This window comes from Panulirus ornatus, chromosome 38 (assembly GCF_036320965.1).
Source record: "Panulirus ornatus isolate Po-2019 chromosome 38, ASM3632096v1, whole genome shotgun sequence".
NCBI lineage: Eukaryota > Metazoa > Arthropoda > Malacostraca > Decapoda > Palinuridae > Panulirus > Panulirus ornatus.
Window position 1 is genome coordinate 2,138,600 of NC_092261.1, and position 25,111 is coordinate 2,163,710.

General features: G+C 37.4%; 1 protein-coding gene across 2 annotated transcripts in view; it reads left to right on the top strand.

Moving 5' to 3' along the window:
* The first annotated feature begins 3,013 nt into the window (after window positions 1–3,013).
* The window catches only part of LOC139760787 (lysosomal alpha-mannosidase-like), a 41,598-nt gene continuing 19,500 nt past the window's right edge, over window positions 3,014–25,111 (top strand). Inside the window, exons 1-11 of one of the 2 annotated variants that reach the window (XM_071684385.1) lie at window positions 3,014–3,218; window positions 5,545–5,647; window positions 6,167–6,324; window positions 9,175–9,284; window positions 9,944–10,025; window positions 11,498–11,621; window positions 11,897–12,033; window positions 17,209–17,342; window positions 21,048–21,267; window positions 22,655–22,848; window positions 23,843–24,042. In XM_071684385.1, the coding sequence (XP_071540486.1) occupies window positions 3,123–3,218; window positions 5,545–5,647; window positions 6,167–6,324; window positions 9,175–9,284; window positions 9,944–10,025; window positions 11,498–11,621; window positions 11,897–12,033; window positions 17,209–17,342; window positions 21,048–21,267; window positions 22,655–22,848; window positions 23,843–24,042 (1,558 nt within the window). In that variant the 5' untranslated portion in view covers window positions 3,014–3,122. Of the gene's footprint in view, window positions 3,219–5,544; window positions 5,648–6,166; window positions 6,325–9,174; window positions 9,285–9,943; window positions 10,026–11,497; window positions 11,622–11,896; window positions 12,034–17,208; window positions 17,343–19,257; window positions 19,392–21,047; window positions 21,268–22,654; window positions 22,849–23,842; window positions 24,043–25,111 lie in introns of both variants that reach the window. The other variant, XM_071684386.1, reaches the window with a different exon arrangement.

Below are 25,111 nucleotides of genomic sequence, written 5' to 3' on the forward strand. Positions count from 1 at the left end.
TGCCCTCATGATAAGGAGTATCCATCAAGATATTTCTAAGGTCCGTCTCATCGTTCTTCTAATGACAGAAAATGGAGCGATCGGATGTCGCAGAGGGACTATACTATAATTTCGAGAAAAACGAATTGGGGAAAACAAGGATAATCCTTTTGTTAGACAAAGAACCTTTGATGCAAATTCACTCATCAATGCAAATCTATTCTAATCCTTACTATCATTATTCAGTATTCTTGGGTAAGAAATTCTTTTGTTCGGAATGTAGAAAAAAATCATGAAAATTTTCAGCTTTTAGGGTGTCTTGTCTCAATGTCATATGTCACTGCCTTTCGAGAGTAACGACTCAAGTCTTGTGGTGTTTTTATAACACTTCACAAACAAAGACAGAGAGATTTACAAAAATGGGAGACACAACAATGCTATTCTCTATGTACAAAGTTGTGCAACCCATATGTAAGAGGCCATGAAACACTTTTCAAGGGGATATGACAATAGCTACAGTTGGTGCAGGAGTAGAGGGTGTGTTGGGGCAGGAGTCCTGTGGTTAGGACTGGATTCATGACTGTGGAGGCCTATGGGCAGTTACTAACGTCTTCATATCACCATAGTTATCACTCCTCTCCACGTACTACAATTTAGACTTCACCCTAGCACAACACGACGTTATTAAAAATATCATTTAACAATTCCATTTCAGTTGCTTGCAGATCATAAGTGATATACACAGTGGCGTATCTAGGGTATGGCAGGTGCCCTGGGCGCCACTTGAAGTGGGGTGCCACTCAACAGGTTTGTTTTTTGACATGCTACTCGACTTACATTTTCAACGGTTTGGTTTTGTGAGTTAAAAGAGAAACTCGCCTACTTTTCAACTACAGTAACATTTTGCTACTATCAGTTGCATTACCGCTTCTACGTTACAGTTTTGATCAATAAATCTTTAACTAAGCCTAAGAATTCATATAGATTTAAGTTTGGCCTAACTCCTCAACAGTTTATAATAACAATGTATATATTATTATATACATCCACTGTATGTACATTTTTAATCAAACCAGGGGCGCAATTTCAGTGTTTGCCATAGGCCTAGATACGTCCCTGGACACATAAGGACAACAGCATGACGCAACTGAGACAATACTATACTTATAACAGCCATTACAGTTTACATATCAGTATACTGTACGGTTAATCACATTAAAATTCAGGTAACTTGTGAGCGTTCAAAAGTTTCGTGGAAGCCCCCATATTTTGCAGGCAACTTCCCAATTTGCCCACCTTCAAATCCGGCTATGCCCGTGGCGCTGTGTGCAAAAGTGAGTCGCTCTCCTGATGCTGCTGGAGGGCATAGCCGTTGTCGACATTCCATGTGTTGCAGGATGTTTTGCTAAGGTTCCGTAGTTACGGTGCAATGGGAAAGTGAGGTCAAGGAATATTTTTCCTTGGTATAGTGGAGGCACAGAAAGAGAGATGAGGCAGTAGCTACAGGTGTAGAAGGGAGATGTTCCCGAGGTGTGAGACGTTTCTAAATGGAGGTACCTTGGTCTCCGTAGTGTAAGAGAGAATGACATAAGGGCAGTAATGCCAAATTCAGATGGTTAGCTCGGATATCCGAGTTGAGCAACACACGAGATCATTCATGCCACCTGAGGACGTGATTATGACTGCAGGCGAGAAATACTGTGGAGCGAAATGATGAGAAGTGTAGGTAGTGAAGATATGGGTGTGGTGATCATCAGGGGATAAAGACGGCATTACTTGACCCGTAAGAATGTTGTGAGGATGACATGGTTAAAGGTGTTTTAAAGTAAATTTGAGTGGATGGAGAGGATATACCGAGTTTCGTGGCGGCTCCCTTCTATCATGGCAAGTATTGGTACGTAGGGATAAACTATTCGATTGCAAATGCTGGTATTTCTAGATATCCTTGTTTTGCAATAAAAGGAATAAAGCGTGATGGTCCTCGCATGTGAAGAAGTACTCTTGTTAGATGCGGATGGCATGCATGAACGCAATCCCTGCCAGCGACATTCCCTCCTTGCCTTTCGTCAGGTGGAAAGGTGTGAATAAGGGCGCCTCAGGCAAGGTCAGATCTGGCGCACAAGCCCAGTTAAGTAGGCTGCAGCTCCAGCGGGACTCATGTGCTGAGAAAATTTTTCAATTATACCACAAGAACCATCTATCTGCTATTAATTCATCTCCTTTCTGAAGGAATATGAATCTGCTAGCTGATGCAGTTGAAAACGGGTTTCTCTACAAGAATCAAACTAACATTAAACATATGATTAAGTATGAACATAAACAATCAACCTAACCGAAGAAAGTAGTTTCAAATAGGTCAAATTTGTGATAGCTTATTAAAAACTGTACTGACGGAACTGTACTAGATAAATTTTTCTGTGGGAAACAAGGACTTGCTCTGATACAAATGGAATGCTAAAACTACAATCACCAAGCTATGTTTATCCGTTACCTAATCCCGACGACTTAGGATGAATATTAAAATCACTTAATGAATCATTTTCTGATAAGCGAATATTTGCCCAGAAAAACTTTAAACCTATACAAACATGATACCGATTCAACAAGAGGTCCTATTGTTTTACAGAAAGATTCCAGCCAAAGCAACGATAGTAAAGCAGGTACATTCAAGGTTAGATTAGTAGATACGTTCCTTTGTTTATTGGGAGACAAGGGTATAATTGTCACATCCAAATCACGATACAACTGTGGGAACAAACGGCAACGATGGACTCCTCTCCCACAGCACGACACTCCCCCCCACTATCTCCGACATTACGAGTTACCAGTTGTGTACTAGTGTTATTTCAATTTCTTTATATTCATGCATGTATATTCCAAAAACCTGCCACCATTTTCTGTAACCCTAATTATGAGGAAGATACTGCATCTTTCACATTCCATTAACTTACATGTTTAAGGTCCATGTACTGAATTGTTTGACCAACGAAATAAATGAACAGTATCAACAACCTATAAATGCAAGGGGCGTAACACGCGGAGCTCAGTCCTGGACTAGTGGGCAAGAGTACATTTGCACGTTGTAACTATTCTTTTGTCCCGCTGGTTACCAGGAGATTGAAAAAATAAAGTACAGGGAAAAAATGAGTAGGAATGAAGGTCTTACGGCGAGTGGCTGGAGCGGAATGTGGGCTGCAAGTGTCTGCTTACTCCTAACTTCGTACGTCTTTGCCAACCCGGTGAGTCGACATACTGTCACTGTTTTCATGCTCCTTACTGCAAGCATCAGGACATTTTAAACACAGAGGAAAACACACCTCACAAATTTTTTTTTGTTAGCGATCGAGAATGCTACGCTTTAGTCCTCCAAGCAAAATCTCATATAGGTAAGATATTATTACCAATGAAGTGCTATGCCATATGTTTCTTGAGATCTATTCGTAAAAATCTCAGTATCTCTAATATGCAAGACAGCTTAATAGTGTATGTCTATCTCTCGCACAGTAGTATATTCAGATGATCAACATTGTACAGTGCCAACACCGGTAACCGCGTCATTTAACACGTACTTCTTTAGTCTACCTTTTTATTACCTCCATTCAAGTATTACTTGATATTTATTAATATAATGGAACATGAATCTATTAATGCATATCTGGACTTAGCTTGTCAGTTCTACACTGAATAGTTTCGCTTCCTATGTTGGGTTCTCGGCAAACTTTAGAGCCATCAGGCAAGCGAACAGTTCCGTTTGTGGGACAGATTGCCAACTTACAACAGCATTAAAGACTATTACAACAGTGGCAGCACTTTCATCCCTCCTAGTGGCAGAGTTGACGGCTATCACGAGTGATTATGTGCGTTGTGTTTTCGGTCTGGAGATTATTGTACATGATCGAGAGCACTAGTTTTGACAGCGCGTCGATGAGAATTATTCGCAAAAACTTTATATAGTGGAAAGGAAGGTTTGATGAGGTATCAAGCCAGTCAGGGTGGTGTCCAAATTTTGTATAATGATGTAATCCAAACATCATTCTATGACTGGCTGTTATATGGATCAATATTGGCGTGTGAATTCTAAGGATCCTTGATAATCTGGATCCCCACACAAGCGTCATTACCATGTTGAGAATTATTTAAAATTCTTTGATCTTAAACTCCAGATAACGTAGTTCTTTCCGCTTTTAAAACTTTTATGAATGATCAGTGCCTCTATTGTTATGCATGATCAAAGTTGATCTATTATAACTCGGAGACCTTTTACGTCAAGAACATTGACATTTCAACATCTTCCATAATTACGGATGTATCCTTTTGACTTGGTTTTTATCACCAGCCTCAACACGGGACTCATAAACCAATACATTTAGAGGAATAGATATAGATTATGAGTTTTCAGCTTCAGTAGCCTCTTTTCACGATTACCAATTGTTCTGATGAAAACTTGGTTTTCTGTGAAGAAACGGTACGACCTTCTTAGTTTGTCTGTGAAATTTTACAAGTTTGTATTTTATTATATGGTTTTGATGTACGAAAGTGTCATCAGCATACCTACCTGTTATTCATATTACTTTCTGGGCATGATTATTTGAGACCTTTATTAGTAAATTAAACGTTATGGTAGGGTCAAGTGCCCTACCTTGAGGAGTTTCAGGTTGAATGTCTGGAACTTACCTTAAGTAGCCTTGAAACAACACAACAGATGGTCTATTGTTTATAACCTTACTTTTATAAACATATAGTCAACTTCTTTCACATACTCTCCCAAACTCAGACACCAGCTTCTGCAGTTTCAAACTCGAATTTGCCACTAACGTCGTGCCTTTGTAAGTGGCACTTTCCATGCATTCTGCCAATCCTCAGGCACTTCATGGTCCATACATACATTGAATATCCTTACCAACCAATCAAAAACACAGTCACCCCTATTCTTTTTAATAAATTCCACTGCAATACCATCCAAACCCGTTGCCTTGCCGGATTTCATCTTCCGCAAAGCTTTCATTACATCATCTCTCTTAGCCAAACCATTCTCACTGACCTTTTCACTATGCACACCACTCTGACCAAAATACCCTATATCTGCCACTCTATCATCAAACACATTTAACAAACCTTCAAAATACTCACTCCATCTCACTTCATCACTATTTGTTAATGCTTCTCCACTTGCCCCCTTCAGTGGTGTTCTCATTTGCTCTCTAGTCTTACACATGTTATTTACCTCCTTCCAAAACATCCTTTTATTCTCCGTAAAGTTTAATGATACTCTCTCACCCCAACTCTCATTTGCCCTCTTTTTCAACCCTTGCACCTTTCTCTTGACCTCCTGCCTCTCTTTCAAACGTCCCCCAGTCATTTCCACTCCTTTGCAAGTATCATCCAAATGTCTCCCTTTTCTCTTTCACTAACAACTTTACTTCTTTATCCCACCACTCACCATCCTTTCTAATCTACTGTCATTTTCACCAAGTTTTCCTACTAAATATAGATAATGAAAAATATTCATTATTAACGTATATGTACATTTTGCTTAACATATGATAAAGATTTTGTTTTTTCCAGTCCTGCAACCCTGGAAAGCCAGATATGCTTAATGTACATCTGGTTTGTCACACACATGATGATGTTGGTTGGCTCAAGACAGTTGATCAGTACTACTATGGCTGTATGTACGACTCTTTTTGTTCAGAAATATAGCTGTATAAAATTGGTAACTTTGGTTGTTTAGGGATTTTCTGGGGTATTAGAGTTTGATAATTTTGAGAACATGAGTTTATTGTTACATCAAAATCATAATGAAAGTAAATTATGTATGTAAAGTGGTTCAACTGGGACATCGATTTTTTTTTCTTTTGTCCTTTACCACTGTTTGCAGATAGGTTATAGGCCCTAAGTTGCTTGTTTAGCATTATCACAAGGAACTATTTTTTCCCAATAATGGTTTTATTCCTTTACCACATTAAATCTACAGTCTACTGTATATACCAATTCGATCTCCTGAGATTCATGATTGGGTTCACTTATCTCCCATTTGTAGGCAACTTTCACCTCTTATTCTTATATACACTCACACTTTCATCTTAAGAAAATAACTTGACTCATGGTAAACTCTTGTCTTTTTAAGCAAAGTTATCCTACTTAGATAGACTTCTGCTTCTAATACACTTCAAATCATGCTATACAGCAAAGAATGGCATTCAGATGGCAGGTGTGCAGTATGTGCTTGACTCAGTGGTACAAGAACTCATTAAGGATCCACTGAAGAAGTTCATCTATGTGGAGTCTGCTTTCTTCTTCCGATGGTGGGATAACCAGCCTGAAGAAATACAGATGGCAGTGAAGGTAAACAGGGTACTAAGATTTGGAAAAGGAACAGCAGGAATAGGAAAAAGAAGTAGGGAAGGGGTGGAGTGGAGAAGAAATGGTAAAGTTAAAAGAAAAGAGTTCAGTGAAATGCAAGTGGTATAGAATGTTGCAAGGGACAGTGTAGGAGGCAAGAGAGAGGTAGAATAGAGGATGAGAGGTAGTACAGGCTCGAAAAGAGAGAAAGGGTTGTTGCATTAGGGCAGGATAAAGCAGAAGAGCAGTGTGGAGCAAGAGAGCAAAGATGGAGTAGAAGGAAAAGGTTGGAACAAGAGTGCTGGGATGGATGAAGAAGTCATTGGGAGAGGATGGGCTGGAGGAGAATAACAACAGATCAGGATGACCAGGATGGAGCAACAGTGTCAGGATGGAGAAGGGGAAGGAAAGAGCAAGAGGGCTAAGGTGGAAGAGAAATGAAGGGGTGGAAGGGGAGGGCAGTGGTAGAGGAGAAGGAACAGTGTGAAATATGAAGGCAAGGACAGAAGAGGATAAGAATAAAGCAAGAGGGCAAGGGTTAAATAAGAGTGCCGGTTTGAGGAGTAAGTCATCGGTACATCAGGTTTAGAATGTGAGGGAAAGGACAGAGCATGAAGATAGGAATGAAAGATATGTGTAACAGAAGACAACATATGTTAACCTCTGTTGTTCAACATGTTGACAAGTAGTAAATATTCCAGCAATGGTGCAGTCAATAGAATTCTAGACACAATTGTTGTAATCACTTGCATGAGTTTACTCATAAAAACTTTTGAAAAAGAAGCTTCAGCTCTATTTTTGTGGTAGTGTCCATCACTTTATACATAATGTACCGTAAGGGTACAACTATAGATAAGAAGGGAAATACAGTGGTTTTGCACAACTAAGTACATTCTGTACAAACTTTTTTACACTCAACAGTAACTGCATGCTAGTTGCACATGACACCAGGTCTACTAGCTCACTAGTTCTGATTCTAGGGATGTAATTTTCTTTGCCATCATCCCTGCCATAGTAACCATAGTAACTTTAAACTCATAAATTATCAGTGAATCAGACATATGTGTACTAAGGATGGAGGCACTATTTATACTGCAACCAGTGTTGCTAATCTTACGATATAGATTGAATAAATTCCACAGTTAAGAAATGAGCTACATAAAACATACTATACCTCCAGCAGAATTGCACGAAAACCAGTGTATGGTTGGATGTTACTTGTGAAGTGTTACTAAAATGTCATAATTTTGTGGCATCAGAACATGAAGGGTGGTATTCACTGGGTTCAGGGTAAGATGACATTTTAAGAGCCATGTTCAAAGGATTATATTCTAGAAGCTCTAAGGTACAGGAGGGTCACTTTTACATAATGCTGCAGATACCTCTTGATTACCAAACTCAGTCACCAGCTTCTGCAGTTTCTCACATGAATCAGCCACCAGCGCTGTATCATCAGCGAACAACAATTGACTCACTTCCCAAGCTCTCTCATCCCCAACAGACTTCATACTTGCCCCTCTTTCCAGGACTCTTGCATTTACCTCCTTTACAACCCCATCCATAAACAAATTAAACAACCATGGAGACATCACACACCCCTGCCGCAAACCTACATTCACTGAGAACCAATCACTTTCCTCTCTTCCTACACGTACACATGCCTTACATCCTCGATAAAAACTTTTCACTGCTTCTAACAACAATGTTGTTCGCTGATGATACAGCGCTGGTGGCTGATTCATGTGAGAAACTGCAGAAGCTGGTGACTGAGTTTGGTAAAGTGTGTGGAAGAAGAAAGTTGAGAGTAAATGTGAATAAGAGCAAGGTTATTAGGTACAGTAGGGGTGAGGGTCAAGTCAATTGGGAGGTGAGTTTGAATGGAGAAAAACTGGAGGAAGTGAAGTGTTTTAGATATCTGGGAGTGGATCTGTCAGCGGATGGAACCATGGAAGCGGAAGTGGATCATAGGGTGGGGGAGGGGGCGAAAATTTTGGGAGCCTTGAAAAATGTGTGGAAGTCGAGAACATTATCTCGGAAATCAAAAATGGGTATGTTTGAGGGAATAGTGGTTCCAACAATGCTGTATGGTTGCGAGGCGTGGGCTATGGATAGAGATGTGCGCAGGAGGATGGATGTGCTGGAAATGAGATGTTTGAGGACAATGTGTGGTGTGAGGTGGTTTGATCGAGTAAGTAACGTAAGGGTAAGAGAGATGTGTGGAAATAAAAAGAGCGTGGTCGAGAGAGCAGAAGAGGGTGTTTTGAAATGGTTTGGGCACATGGAGAGAATGAGTGTCGGAGGTGGAGGTGGAGGGAACGAGGAGAAGAGGGAGACCAAATTGGAGGTGGAAAGATGGAGTGAAAAAGATTTTGTGTGATCGGGGCCTGAACATGCAGGAGGGTGAAAGGAGGGCAAGAAATAGAGTGAATTGGAGTCATGTGGTATACAGGGGTTGACGTGCTGTCAGTGGATTGAAGCAAGGCATGTGAAGCGTCTGGGGTAAACCATGGAAAGCTGTGTAGGTATGTATATTTGCGTGTCTGGACGTGTGTATGTACATGTGTATGGGGGGGGGGGTTGGGCCATTTCTTTCGTCTGTTTCCTTGCGCTACCTCGCAAACGCGGGAGACAGCGACAAAGTATAAAAAAAAAAAAAAAAAAAAAACCACTTGATTAATAATCCTGCTAATACATGGCTCAAGACTACTATAGATAGTGTTTTAGACACAGGTAATGCATTACATTTGTCAAGCTTAAACTGTATCATATTTACCCAAATATGAAATAATTTTCCACCACTGATAACAGTTTGTTTTATCTTTTACCTGCACTTATTTCACATTTATAATGCAGGATTTAGTGTCTGGGGGTCAACTGGAATTTATCAATGGAGGTTGGTGTATGAATGATGAAGCTGCAGCTCATTACAATGCCATCATTGACCAGATGACTCTTGGCCTTGTGTAAGTAATGCTTATCATACATTCTCAAAACAGTGTTTTGGTGATGTTCCATGATCTCTGGTCTTGCTTCAACCTATAACCTATGTCTCTTTGTTCCAGCCTTGTAATTATTTCCTCATCTTTGTCCTTAATTTGCTTTCTTCACTTCTACTATGTAGTTTCATTGTATGATCTGATTATCTTTCAATGTAAACTCTTTGAGCAGTTCCCTACAGAACTTTGAGTGTGTACTGATGATCTTTCATTTCATTCTTCAGTTTCTTAGTATCCTCATCTAACAAGTGTGACTTTTGATCTTGTTTTATTTTTATCTGTGATAACTTATCAACTCCTGAGTTACATTCAGTTTTCCTGGCTTGTCTATCTGCACAGTGCCTATGCCATCTAATTTTCTTGTTTCTATGCTCCATGTTTACTCTTGAAGTTTCTTACCCGTTCAGAACTTCAGTGATGCTCTCTTTTTCTGGGGCTATTTGCCAAAATACCCTTTTTTGTTTTTCTCCCCACATTATGGGTATAGTTAGCAGTAGATATAAATGGAATGAGGGAAATTTTTGTAAGACAACAGTATAATGGAAGGAATGCAACTAAAAAATTCATAAGCATGCAAAGAAGTTGTTTTAGCTAATAATCATCTTGAATGGTTTTGACCTCCTCAGGAAGCTGAACAACACTTTTGGGGAGGCTGCACGACCCACAGTAGCTTGGCAGATTGACCCATTTGGCCATTCTCGTGAACAGGTTAGCAATTGTGGATTTTTGTGACATTTGTGACAGTGTATGTCCATTTTTATGGTTTTATGTGGTTGATATTTTTGTCTGATTACCTATCTGTGCATACTAGGAAGTACTTTTATACCAGTTGAGCCCCAACTTCTCTTTTCTGTCATACAATTTTTTGAACATCATAGTACTCTTTGCATTCACTATTTCTCTTGGTAGATTATTCCAATAATCCACTTCTCTATATTATGTAAGTATTTCTTCTTTATTTTGCTTAGGTTATGTACTCTAGTTGAATGCTTCCTTCTTGTTCAAGGAATTACATTAGTTGATAGTGACAGTGTCAATAATTTTAGGAATTTTAAAGTTTTACAGTAATCATGTTTCCTGCTATTCTTCCTTCTTTTAATATAGGCATATCAGTGATGGCTGACTTTTTTCCTGTAACTCATTTCTGGAACAGTTTTTGTTACAACTAGACCTTCTCCAAGATGCTTATGTACCCTCTTAAGTAGGATGACCAAACTGGTGCTGTACACCCTAATTCAGAACCAAGTTATGAATATTTTGTTGAATAACTGATGAAGTTTTGAGTGTTCCATTACAATTTTCCTAATGTTTTGTATATTTTGTATATTTTTGTATATTTTTTAAACTCATAAGGCCGTTTCTCAGAACCTTTCTTTTCTAGCGTATGCTTTTTCTTACTTTTTGAATGTTCAGCTTTTACTGTTTCTTGAGTCATGTTTTTCCATACAGTCACTGCACCACTATTTAGTACAGAAATTTTTTTCATGGCTTTCCAGACTCATTTTTACTTCATTCTGTGGTGTGTCCTATAGTGTTTACATATATTTTATAAAAAACATCTACGAAATTCATTAGTTTGATTTACAATCTCAAAAACTGTAATTATGTCTACATCTGTCATTCTCCTCTCAATGTCAGCAAATCTATGTTTCTTCATGCAGGGTGACCACACAAGTGTTTTGTACTCTGAAAATTGATTTATGTGTTGAAGGTAATTTTCTACTCTGTTTATGCACTAAAACGCAGTTTGATTTTAATCAGTGGAGATTTCATCTCCTTTATAATTCCTCTTATGTTGTGTTCTAGTGATTGGTGATAGGCTGGCTGCAACTTGCTCCTTTGATTTCTCTTTTACATGGTTGTATTCATAAATGGCTCTTTCATGTTTATTATTTTAACTTGTTCCACTCATTTAACACTCTCTTAGTAAAGAACAATATCATCGTATTTTTCCTATCATATTTCTTGCTTAATTTTTTGGTCCCTTTATTGGATTCTGTATGTTTATTTCTACAACTTTGATAGATAGTTTTGAAGGTTGTATCAATGTCTCCTGTACTCACTTCGTCCCTTTCTCTTCTCTTCTCCTTGGTGGACAAAGTTGCTGTCCTTAGCCTCTCATTTTAGCTCAGCTTTCATCTGAGAATGCTTATTTGATTAATGAAATCTACCCCCACCAGGCTAGTCTTTTTGCACAAATGGGATTTGAGGGACTCTTTTTCGGTCGTCTTGATCATGATGATAAGAGCACTCGATGGGCCAACAAGACCATGGAAATGGTGTGGAAGGGAAGCGAAAACTTAGGTATGGAACAATGTATTCACAGGCAAGAAGACTGCTTATGACAAAATCATTAATGCAACATTGTGGTCATTGAAAGGTAAAACAGAACTCAATATTTTTTATCAGCACATTACTGAGCATATCAGAGCTGAAGGGGCTGGTACACCATTGCTGCTAGACCTTGTCTTTACACATAATAGCATGGAAAATGAATGTATCAAATAAGTTACACTAACGGGAAAATGCCATCATGTAATGCTTGAGTTTAATTTCTACTATTTCACTTAATTTTCCAGGTAGGTCAGCATGGCTTTTCACAGGTGTGTTACCCAATGGGTATAGCCCACCACGTGGATTCTGTTTCGACATCCTTTGTCGTGATGAGCCCATTATGGATGATCCACGACTCCACGACTATAATGTTGATGAAAAGGTGAGGAAACCAACCGTCACCAGTCATAGTTACAAGGAAAACTATCTTGCCTTTCACCACCTCATTATTGATTTTCATTAATACTGTATGATAATGGTACTAATATCAGTAATAACTTCTAGTTGAATATGTGATCTTCATTTGGTACTGAACATGATCATTTCCTTATTAAATCACATTACTGTCACCTTGATTGTTGTTTTCCCATCTTATGATTCAATATAGACATGTATCAATTTTAAGGATTATTGTCTTTTATGAGTGTTGAAATGTTTGCACAGGTCATACAGCTTTTTAAATGTATGTATGCTGTTACATTCTCAGTTTTATCGCTCAGTTTATTTCACTCATCAACTTCTTTACATGATTCTCAACAAGTTTTTTATATAATTTCTTATCAAATCTGGTTGTTCTGTTCATCCACTTTACATCTTTTTCTACAAGTTTTATATTTGATTTCTTATCAAATCTGGTTCCTTCCTTGCATCCTCCATAGAACTTTCTTCTGTCAACATTATTGAATTGGTTTAGAAACTTAAAGACTGTGATCAAGTTCCCCTCTTATTTTCTCTCTTTCTTTTCCATGATAAGTAACTTTTTAGCCTTTCACCTCTTCCTGTGACTCAGATGTCTTATGTCAGACCCCCATCTTTGTTGCCCTTGGTACCTTCTCTATTAGGTTATCATGTTTTATTTCAGCAAGGTGCAAAATTGAGAATTATATTCTGTTAGGTCTAAATTAAGTTGTAAATATTTTATTTTACATTTTGTTCTCCATATACTCAAATGTGGTTCTAATATTAACCAGCTGAAGTCTGCCTCCTTAACACTTCTCCTGATATGGTGTTCTGGCAACAGGTTGGGTTCTGTACTTTGTTGACTCTCAAATTACTTTTATGCAAAGATTCATATAATTTGCTTGCCAGATAATGACCAAATCAAGGACTTCCTTCACTGTGTTCCATCTTCATTACTGTGCGTATACTTTGGATGAACTTTATGAAACATTATATCAAACATATGCTGAGGCTGTTGAGCTTCTCTAAGTCCCTTTGTAAATTGATACAATCCTCCTCATTCCTTAATCATCTTAAAGTTATCTGGAAATATATTCATATATGAGTCCATTCCTTTTTGGAGGTTCTTCATGTAAATTAATAACGGCAGTAGCCCCTTTAGCATGCCACTGGCAAGCCAGAACCATTTATAGGTTTCTCTTACATGCATCCTCTGTTCCCTTTCACCATTATTTTCTGTCAATCGAAGGAGTCTCCCTCTTTTGCCTACCTGTTATGTGGGATAGTAGATGCATTCTGGGAGTCCAAAAACACAAAATCCACTCAATTCTCATTTGTCTAAAACAGAGATTACTCAATCATGAAAGTCCATCTATAAGTAAATACTTGTAAATACAGTATATTTGACTACAGGGAAGGAGTTTCTCACTTTTGTAACCCTATCCTTTAACTTTTATATTTATCATACAACACCTTAAGTTTGTCAGAAGTCATTGTATTTACTTCTTCTTTGCCTCTTTCATTTGTCTACTCCTCATATACCATTGAAGTTTTCCCACAACTGCACTGACTTCTTTTTCTGAGTTTTAGCTCATGTTCACTAAATGAATGATTCTTTTCAGAGCATTGACATTGTTCAGTATTAATATAACTGAAACTATTATGAAATGGGAGATGTGATCCTATCCTATCTTCTTTCTAATTTGGGTACATTTACAATTACTCCTTGAAGCCTGGTTCATTTGAAGCATTGGATTTGTCTTGCATCTTTCTGTCTTTTGAACACTGACATTCCTATGACACATATAAGTTCATCCAAAACACTTATGCTTATGTCCTTATTGCTCATGATGTATCACCCAAAAGACGTATGTTTGCATTCCATATCATTCATTGTAAGAATTCTTGAAAATTCCACTTTTGTGTCATTTGGTGCCTTATTTTTAAGAATAAATAATATGTAACTGGAAATAGTGGTGACAGTTTGGAATCAACTCCAAGAGCACAATGTACTCATAGCCCTCCTCCAAGACACTAGACTTACACCATCGCTTCTTTAACTACATAACTCTAAGACAGAATAGACAACTAGAACAAGGAGACTAATAATATATATATATATATATATATATATATATATATATATATATATATATATATATATATATATATATATATATATATATATCACAACATCCCATTCATTGGAATGATGTGGTATACTGTGGTCGACGTGCTGTCATTGGATTGAACCAGGGCATGTGATGCGTCTGGGGTAAATGATGGAAAGTTTTATGTGGCCTAGATGTGGAAAGGGAGCTGTGGTTTCGGTGCATTACACATGACAGCTAGAGACTGAGTGTGAACGAATGTGGCCTTTGTTGTTTTTTCCTAGCACTACCTCGCGCATGCGCGCACGTGTGTGTGTGTGGGGGGGGGGATTTCATGTGTGGCAGTGTGGCAACAGGAATGGATGAAGGCAGCAACTATGAATATGTAAATGTGTATATATGTATATGTCTGTTGATGCATATGTATGTATACGTTGAAATGTATAGGTATGTATATGTGCGTGTGTGGGCAGTTATGTATATACATGTGTATGTGGGTGGGTTGGGCCATTCTTTTGTCAGTTTCCTTTCACTACCTCGCTAACACGGGAGACAGTGACAAAGTATAATAAATGAAAATAAATATAAATAAATATCCCATTCATTATTACTTCTCAAGTGGGCAAAACAGATCACAAACAGCGACATCACTCTTGAAATATTATCCATGTGAATAAAACTGCACAACATTAACTACAATAAAAGCACCACTTATCTACCTCCACATCCACCCACTCAGCTAGCAGGAATTGGGGGAACTCCTTTGTTGGATAGATTATCTCAGTGGGAGACGGCAAAGGCCACATGTTTGAGGAGTCTTTTTCAAATGAGTGAAGGTGACCAGCAGAGTGCCACACAGTTCAGTTCTTGATCTACATTATTGATATACCTAAAGGTGTAGGATCCTACCTGAATGTAGTTGCTGATGATGCAAAAGTCATGCAGGAAGCGGAAAGCAGAGAGGATTGCATCAGCTTACAAGGGACCAATACAGACTCCAAATTTGGTTTGAAATGTGATTGACGAAATTCAACCCAAGCAAATGTAAAGTAATGAGGATGGGACAAAGTGAAAGGCAGCTTCAGTATGATTATTACATAACAGGAAGTAAGCTTCAAGATTCTGTGTGTGAGAGTGACTTGGGAATAGCCACTGACTCTAACCTGTCACTAGAGTCCCATATTAGATCAGCTAAAGAGACAAACCGTTTGCAGGCAAATATATGAATAGCTTTCAAATATATGGATAAAGAAATATTTAACAAGCTATTCATATCTTAAATAAGACCAAAACTAGAGTATGCTTCTCAGGTTTGGTCAAAGCACCTATAAAAGCATGAAGAACTCTTAGAGAAGGTCCAGTGGAGGGCAACAAAGTTGGCATCCAAATTGAGAAAGCTAAGCAGTAGGGTAAGGCTGGAGGCTTTAAATATACCCACTTGGAAGAGAGAAGATTGAAGAGTGACCTGATCACAACCTCTAAGATTGTAAAGGAGATTGGCGAAGTGAACAGCAAACAGTACTTTGAGAGATGTAAGAACATAACATGAAATGAAGTAAAGAAAGATATAAAGAAATTCTTTAATAGTTTAAGAGTGGTGGATGATTGGAACAGATTGACTAAGGACATGGTTATGCAGACAGCATACATAAATTTAAGAGTTTGTATAACAGTAGAGAGTGTTCCAGAGATGGAGACCCCACAAGTGTAAAACTTCTTCCCCATATAGTATGAATGGGTATTTTTTTTACACTCCTCTATTGCATAACCTAACAAGCACAACAACACCTGTCTTTGAGAAGATTTCAGAGCCCACCATCCTGCTTGGCTCAACACAACACATCCTAGGGGACACCAGGATCAGCTTTTCTGGTCAAACATGCCACTTTTACTTTTAAGAACCTCTTGCAAAAATTCACTTTTTCTAGGTAAAATAAAACAAAGAAGAAAAATAAAAAATTATACAGTACAAGAAATTATAAAGTAAGTTCACAGGAATGAGAGGTAAAAACTACTTAAAAGAAAAAAGTGTTGATAATATAAGTAAATAGTTATGGGATGAAATACATATACATGTCTAAAATCAGTGTCTACAGGCTAGAATAGGTAAGAAAAAAAAATAACAGCAGTTGAAATGAAGTTCTCAAGTACTGTAGTTTGAATGTGGTGGATAAAGTACAGAATGAAGATGTGAAAAGGATATATGGTGTGAAAAAATTCATATGAAAAAAGGGTGGATGAAATCTTTTATGATAGTGGGGTCATGTAGAGTATATGGCAGAATACAGGTTGGTTTAGAAAATATACAGTATTACAGTAAAAGAAACAAGGGGAAGGGTAGAGTGTAAAAGAGAGATAAATGCAATTAGATAAATGATTAGGACCAGGGATATTTCAGATGTGGATGCTAAAGATATAAACTGGGATCAGATGAAAATGCAAAATGTGTATAAAGATGGTGTGATGAATGGAGTTGTTGCTCTCACTTGATAAGTCAACATGGTGTGCAAAGGGGAAAAGTAAGAGGCTTTTATATAAGTGTGTGACTTGTGGGTATGGAGGAGGTGTACTGATGATTTGCATGGCTGTGTGTATCTTATCTACACTGAAAGATAATAATTGTTAGATATATTGACAGACAGATAGTTTGATTGGTAGATGAATAGATAAGAAAGGTAAATATGCAGATAAACTTGCTAATGAAAGCTCATTAAGGTTGCTAAAACAAGTTCTTAACTCCCAGGACCTCTTACTTATCCTTAAAGGTGAGGCACTTATAAAGGTAAGTCACTTGTGCTTTTAACACATCATCACACATGGACATGGAATATTAATTTGTCAGCCCTCTGAATATTATCCTTATCTTTCCTTTTTCTTTAACTGAAAATTGGTTACTTTTCTTGTGGCTGACTTTTTTTGCAGAGTTGGCAAAATTGATGTAGACAACAAAAAATATTTTTTTCTTTTAACTTTTTTAAGGATGTTCCTTCAAACTGTTAAGAAATTCAGAGTCTTCTAAGTCTTTGTGTGATGATTTGTTCTGCCAGGTAGAAGATTTCCTGAATGCATCTTGGAACCAGGCTCAAGGTTATGCCACCAACCACATCATCATGACTATGGGTGAAGATTTTAACTACCAGAGCGCTGATATGTGGTATAAGAACCTAGACAGACTTATCAGGTAGGAAAATAAAAGGTGCATAATTTCTCACCCATGTAAGTCTTCATCAGATTTTTTTTCTTGAGTATTCAAGAAGTGGCAGATTCTGTGGCTCTTCACTTGCACAGCTTCACATTCATGTAGCTTCTCTTTTACACTGTTTATTATATTATTTTTTTTACTGCTTACTTATTATCTTTAAAGCATTAAGGAATCTTTTCTCTTTGAAGTAATATGTGGCTGTTTACCTGCAACACTTTTTAAATTAGTAGTTTAAGTCAGCAGGAATATATCTTAAATTTTGTGATCATATACTGTTTATTCTATTAGCTTTGTAAATTTTGCAGGATATCATTGCCTTCATCCATTCCCCACGTTAGCAAGGTAGCATCAAGAACAGAGGACTGAGCCTTAGAGGAAGAAATCCTCTCCTGGCCCCCTTCTCAGTTCCTTCTTTTGGAAAAGTATAAACTAGAGGAGAGGATATAAGGTGTTTTGGTCGAGGTGGAGTGCGAAGTGAGAGGGTCAGGGGAAATGGTTTGGTAAACAGAGAAGAGGTAGTAGAAGCTTTGCAGAAGATGAAAGCCAGAAAGGCAGTGGGTTTGGATGGTATTGCAGTGGAATTTATTGAAAAAGGGGGGTGACTCTGTTGTTGACTGGTTGGTAAGGATATTCAATGTTGTATGGTTTGGTGAAGTGCCTGAGGATTGGCAGAATGCATGTAAAGTGCCATTGTACAAAGGCAAAGGGATAAAGGTGAGTGTTCAAATTACAGTGATATAAGTTTGTTGAGTATTCCTGGGAAATTATATGGGAGGGTATTGATTGAAAGAGTAAAGGCATGTACAGAGAGTATCAGATTGGGGAAGAGCAGTGTGGTTTCAGAAGTGGCAGAGGGTGTGTGGATCAGGTGTTTGCTTTGAAGAATGTATTTAAGAAATACTTAAAAAAAACTGACCACATATGTCTATGCTTTATAAATCATGAAAATTTTATATATATGCATCAAAAATGCAAGTGAAATACTTATTTATGGGAGTCACTGGGGTGCCATATGCACCTCCACCAAGTCTCACTCCTCCTGCAACCACCAAAGCATGCATACTTTTCCTTCTATTCCTTGCCAGCTGATAGTAGGCATGGCTTTCTTATTCATATTCCCTTTTTTCTGATATGTCAGAAATGTTAGACATATTATATTTTGACTCATTTTTGTTTTTGATCTCATTGTTTTGTTAATTTGGCCCATAAATGTGGGTGGGAACTCTTCAGATCTCATACCTAAATGGGCATGGGACATGGTAAACAGCAATTGTTGAAGGCTGATTTAAGTTGAACCAAATATGCATTGTGTTCTGTAAGATTTGCCCATTTACTATCATTTTGTGTAAGCTTGTATGACATTTGTTGTTACTGGTTGTTTGAATATTATGAGTAACTTCTTGAAAGCTGTACATATCAGGCAGAATTTTCAGAAGTTTACTGAACTTAAGGCAGCATCACGACTTGCTGGAAGGGACTGTAAATAAAGTCTTATAATATGATTTATAAGATCATGGACAAACTTACCAGGTAAGGAATGTCATTTAGTTTGCTGCAGTGATCAGAACAATTCAGTTGCCATGGGATTTGTAAGGTAAGGAATATTGTGATAAGGAGTGCTTGAGGTTAAAGTTTGTTTGTGGAAAGAAAGAAAGAGGGAAAGAAGCAGACTTTATTTCTGAAATATAATCACAAGAATGTCACTTCATGTTGTCTATTACTGAATACTTTTATTAAATAATGATCAGGAAAACGTAATTAAGAGTGATGTCAGACCACTTTCACATAATTAACTAGAAGCTTTGAATTATGAAGTTAAAGATAATGCAGCATTATTAGACTTAAATTCTTGTGGTACATGGAATTCTTAAGGTTAAGTGCAAATGATTCTTAGGTTGAGAGCTTCCTGAAGGTTGCAAAGGACCAAGCCAAAGCATATGTCACCAACAATATTGTCATGACAATGGGTATGGACTTTCACTACCTTAATGCCCATGCTTGGTACAAGAATTTGGACAAGCTAATCAGGTGAGTTTACAGGTTTTGTAGTGTGAAAATAATCAAATGATATGAAATATGATTACTACTGATATGCTTAAAACTAAATAGGTGAGGTCAGATTGAGTGTACTGTTAATTTGAGAGTTTTCAATGGAGACTCATTAGAGAAGAGTGTTTAACAAAAGGAGCTGGTGTCCATTACTTCAAGCATTTTCAAGTGAGACTCATCAGATGATAGTGATTAACATAAATACCATTAGAAAATTCTTAAGAGTATTTTTATTGAAACACCTCAGTTTAAGCCAGTTTCGTTCTATACTGAGGCTTTGCACTATGCAAGAGTTACTTGAATACTTTGATGAATAAAATACTTAGGTTTAATGAATTATGTGAAGTCTTTTCCAAAATAATTTTGCAGTTTAATTAAGTTTCATGAATGAAGTGAATTCTCTTTCAGGATTTGTTTCCAGTTTTACATGAGAACCATGATCAGATTTCTTTCATTACTAGTTCAGTTTTTTTTTACTTCATTTGCATTCCAGTTTTCTTTGGTGTTGGTTGAAGTTAGTCATTCCTGAACCATAAGCTATTCTTCAAATGTGATTTTTTTTGTATTGTATCCCTGTTCTTATTTTTTATCATTTTCTCCTACACTGGTTATTTTCTCCATTCTTCACATATCAGACTACAAGCTGTGTCAGCTGCTTCGGTGGCTTGGTGAGGAAATCATCAAGTAGAGTGATTCAGCAAATGTTATGAGTGTGATACAAAATAAAGGTGGCCAATATTTGAATGGTTAAGAGAGGTTCTGCATGTACAGTACTGTCCTATTTTGAATGCAAGGAAATGCTGCTTAATAACTGTATATAATTAATCAGTTTAATGATCCAAGCTTACATTTCTTTTGTAACACAAAACCTTTAGGGAAGATACAGTCAGATGCTTATCATGAATGTTAAGTTTTTCAGACGTGTACATAAGTCATTGTACTTCAACTTCTTTTATGTAATGCATGATTTTGTTATGCTGTTTGACTAAGGAAATTTCTGGTTTTACTGTAATGGAATGAATTACTGCAAACAATACACAGAACACAAGAAAAAGAGTTTTGAATGAGTGGTTTGTATGATGCTTATTGTATGGCTTGATATAATTAACTATTTGAATATGTAAATGTACAGTATGGGGAGTGTTTCTACATATGTGGGGCACCCACCTTTTGAATTTTCTTTATCATCAAGTAGCCTTTTAGATATTTGCATATTGTTGCCATTCAGAGCTTCATTACTAATTTAGTCCATTCACCACCCTTGCACTAAAATAGTACTTCTTCAGATCTTTTGTAACAAACATCTTACTGTGCTTCATGTCATGGCATTTAGTTACTCTGTACTGTGCATTAACATCATGAAGAACTGTTTACAGTTGAAGTCATCTAACTGATTTATATAACCCTTGACCTTTCATCACTGCTCAGCTAATTAAAACCTGGCACAATCTTATTTATCTTTCTCTAGATCCTCTCCATTTGATTATTATGATTCTATAGAAGTAGTTACTAAAGGTGAGAGAATAATCCAAGTGTACTCTTGTGCATTTCTGTGTAGATACAGTTTTATCATATACACTAAACTGTGCTTCACTTAAGATTCTAACTAAAGTAATGCTAACTTGTCATCCACAGGTATGTCAATGAGCAACAGGCAAATGGTTCAAAAGTCAATGTGTTTTACTCCACTCCATCTTGCTATCTGAAGACCTTGCATGATGCTAATATAACTTGGCCAACCAAGACAGATGATTTCTTTCCTTATGCATCTGGTAATCACTCCTATTGGACCGGCTATTTCACATCTAGACCAACACTTAAAGGCTATGTCAGGCAGACAAACAACTTCTTGCAGGTAAGCTCACTAAGAAATTATTACTCTTCATTCTTTTCAGTTGCAGATAAACTTAAAAGATATGAATGTTTCCATCAACAAGGAGCTGCCTTGAAACATCCATGTTTGGAAAGTGTATCATATTTTGCAGCCTCATGTGGGTCATCATTATGAAATGAAGGTGATACAAAAATAGATATTTAAAGTGATGCAGAGAAAAGCGTGAATTGAATATCATTTTACATCACTGTATATGTTAGTTTCCAAACTAAGCTGTGTAAAGAAGGCAGTAATTCAAGAAGAAATCATCAGTTTGGAACTCAGTATTTAAGGAGATTTGACAGCCCAAGGGGCATTTTTATTATGAGTGATAGATAAAGGAACACAAATTAATAAGAGAAAAATAAGTACCTTGGCCTGTTTGTAAAAATTATTTTTAGAAATGTCTACTATTTCATATACTGAAACATCTGAAAAATTCAGCATTAAACTTGTTGGGGACAGAAAAAAAAATACTGTCATATGCACCCCAGCTGCATTGAAGTGAAAAAAATGAAAATTATCAGAGTATTTGCCCCAGCCACAGCAAAAGGTTTAAGTTAGTTTAGCTTGCCTAATTTTGGTTTTAATCATAATTCTAACCGAATTTTGCTAACTAGGTTTTTTCACATAAAAATATTTCCTCTCTTGAACTTCTGAATAAAATGTATAGGAGTATCAGTGACTGCATGAATTCATTCTGCACATAAATTGGTGTAAGGAAAGTAAGTAATTAACATCCAGGTCAAGTGAAAGTGATATACTGCAATTGAGAATGCCTTTCAAAAGCAAATACAGTCATATGTCTGTCTTTTGGCGGTTTCATTTTTCATATTTAGTGTTGTTTATGTTATATATGCAATAATTTATGTTATTGTGTTCTTATCTCTAGGGATAGGGTAGAAAGAATACTACCCAATTATCCCTTATATTGCATTTTGGCAATTCATTGGTGTCCCATGTGATGTCCATTTCTTTTTCTTCTCTGCTAAGGTTTAAAACTTTTTACTTTCTCATATTTTTACAAACAGCTATGACCTGCTTTTTCTTAAAGGCACATTTTCTACTTTGAAAACTCTTACATTATTTTTCCTCTGCTGTCCTCCCTTCTGTGTCTTTAGTTCTGTCATTAAGCCTTTTTTAAGACCTTGCCTCAGAGGGGGTTTTTGTCCATAATTGGAGATTTCAAGACACTAAAGAGTGTTGAACAAAATAGAATTATATTCAAAATGTCTTATTGACAAATTAAACTGTATCCTTATTTCATTTACTGTATATAAGAAGTCTTTATTATTTTCCAGTTTTTGGAATTACATAAAGCTTGTACACATCATAATGTTCAACATCATAACATTTCTCTCTTTTGTAGGCTGTAAAGCAGGTGGCATCATTGATGGGACTGGGTCAAGATCCTCGCCTAGAAAAGTTGAAGGAAGCAATGGGAGTTCTTCAGCACCATGATGCTGTATCAGGCACTGCTAAGCAACATGTGACTGATGACTACTCAGAACGGCTTGCACAAGGGGTTACTGAATCATTTGCAATGATAAAAGAAACATACAGGTGGGTAGAGAGTAAGACATTGATTCGGTAGTGTATGGAAGAGTTTGCAAAGTAGTGGATGCAAATGTGATAAAAACAAATTGATATGAGTGGCCAGATAGTAGGTGAGAGATGTGGTCAGGTAGTGACTGTGAGGAACGACCAGGCAGTAGGTGGGAAGGGTTATGTTTAGAAACAGTATCTTGAAAACAGGTGCTGTTAGAGAAAGTGAGGAATGACCTGGCAGTGGGTGGGAAGAGTTATGTATAGAAAGAGTATATTCAAAGGAAGTGCTTTAAGAGGTAATATATTTACATCACAGTTAATTAGATTGTTGTAAGATTAAACCCTTTAAGTGTTTATATATTGCAGAGGGTGGTCCCCAAAAGTCAAACACTGACAGTAAATATTTAAAAGTAATGTTCACTTCAAGCTTAATTTTCCTGTTGGTAGGCCCTTGTATGTGAGTAAGACTTACCAGCCTTTCAAGTATCCAATGATGGCTGAAATAGTAAGAAGTGATAAGAAAAATCTATATTAAGGCCTATCCCTTAACCCTTAAATGGCAGGCATGGTCTGGAAATTCCATCTGTGAAAAAAGTATGCATGAAATGATGAATTAGCATTCAGAAATAAAGAGAAAAAACACAGTTACATGAATCACCTTTGAAACGGCCTGGTCCAGTACAAAGTGGACTACATATAATTGCGGTTGTAGGGGTTGAGTGCATAGGTTCATATCCTGGTTGAGGCATTCAGTCCATAGTCAACCCTGCTGCTCATCCACCCTTAGGGGTTGGTCCTTGTGAAGTAAGCGACAGGATATCAACTATGAAAATAAACCCTATAATTTACCTTACTTCCATACCAAATGCTTGGTTGATATGATTGAAATGTGGTAGTCAGTTTCATGTTTCCAAGTAATATGTTTAAATCAAGGATGTGCTACATTTCATATATCCCTCAGTATTACTTAAGAGGCATAAAGTGGTAAAATGTCTTTCCATGCCTTCAGAAAACTACAGCAGACAACTCTGATGGAGGCAACTGCAGACCCAGTGTTTTGTCCACTTATGAATATATCTTCCTGCCCCCCATCAGAAAAATCATCAGGATTCATTGTGACTCTGTACAACCCTCTGGCCAGGCCACGCGAATATCATGTGAGAGTACCTGTCCCAGGAGGTGTTGGGTATAAGGTCACAGATTATCAAGGTAATTAGTTACTGTGTGTCTTGTTATCTTCAGACAGAATCAGAGGGTGTCATTCTTGGTAAGCACTGTATTTCCAAAGTAGTCTACATGTTCATGCATTTTCAGAAATTGAGACTTACATTTTTATGTGAATTGCTGTTCTTAACCATATCATGCTGAGACACTAATGAATATAGTGCCATTGTATAAAGGGTAGGGGGATAAAGGTGAGTATTCAAACTCCAGAGGTATAAGCTTGTTGAGTGTACTTGGTAAGTAGTATGGGATGGGAAGTGATTGACAGTGAAGGCATGTACAGAGCATCAGACCAGAAAGGAACAATGTCATTACAGAAGTGGTAGAATGATGTGCGGATGAGGTGTTTGCATTGAAAAATGTGTATGAGAAATTCTTACAGAGATGGATGGACTTGTATGTGGCATTTATGGATCTGGAGAAAACAGATGATAGGGTCGATAAAGATGCCTTGCAGAAGATCTTAAGAATATTTGGTATGGGAAGCTTTTATCAAAGGTGTATGCATGCGTACTAGTTGGAAAAGAGAAGAGTGAATGGTTCCAAGTGAAGGTTAATGTGTGGTAGGGATGTGTGATGTCACCTTGGTCGTTTAATTTGTGTATGGATGGGGTGGTGAAGGAGGTAAATGCAAGAGTTCTAGAGAGAGGATGGAGTATGCAGTCTGTAGGGGATGAGAGGGCCTGGGAAGTGAGTAAATTGTTGTTTGCTGATGATACAGCACTGATGGCAGATTCGAGTGTAAACCTGCATTAGTTATTGACAAAGTTTGGTAGGATGTGTGAAAGAAGGAAATTGAGAGTAAATGTGAATAAAAGCAAGGTTATTATGTTTAGCAGAGTTGAGGGACAGGTTACTTGGCGTGTGAGTTTGAATGGAGAAAAATTGGAGGAAGTGAGGTGTTTTAGATATCTGGGAGTGGCCATGGCAGTGAATGGAAACATAGAAGTGGAAGTGTGTCTTAGGATGGGTGATGGGGTAAAGGTTCAGGGAACACTGTAGAATGTGTTTAAAGAGAGATTGCTATCTGGGAGGGCAAAAATGGGTGTGTTTG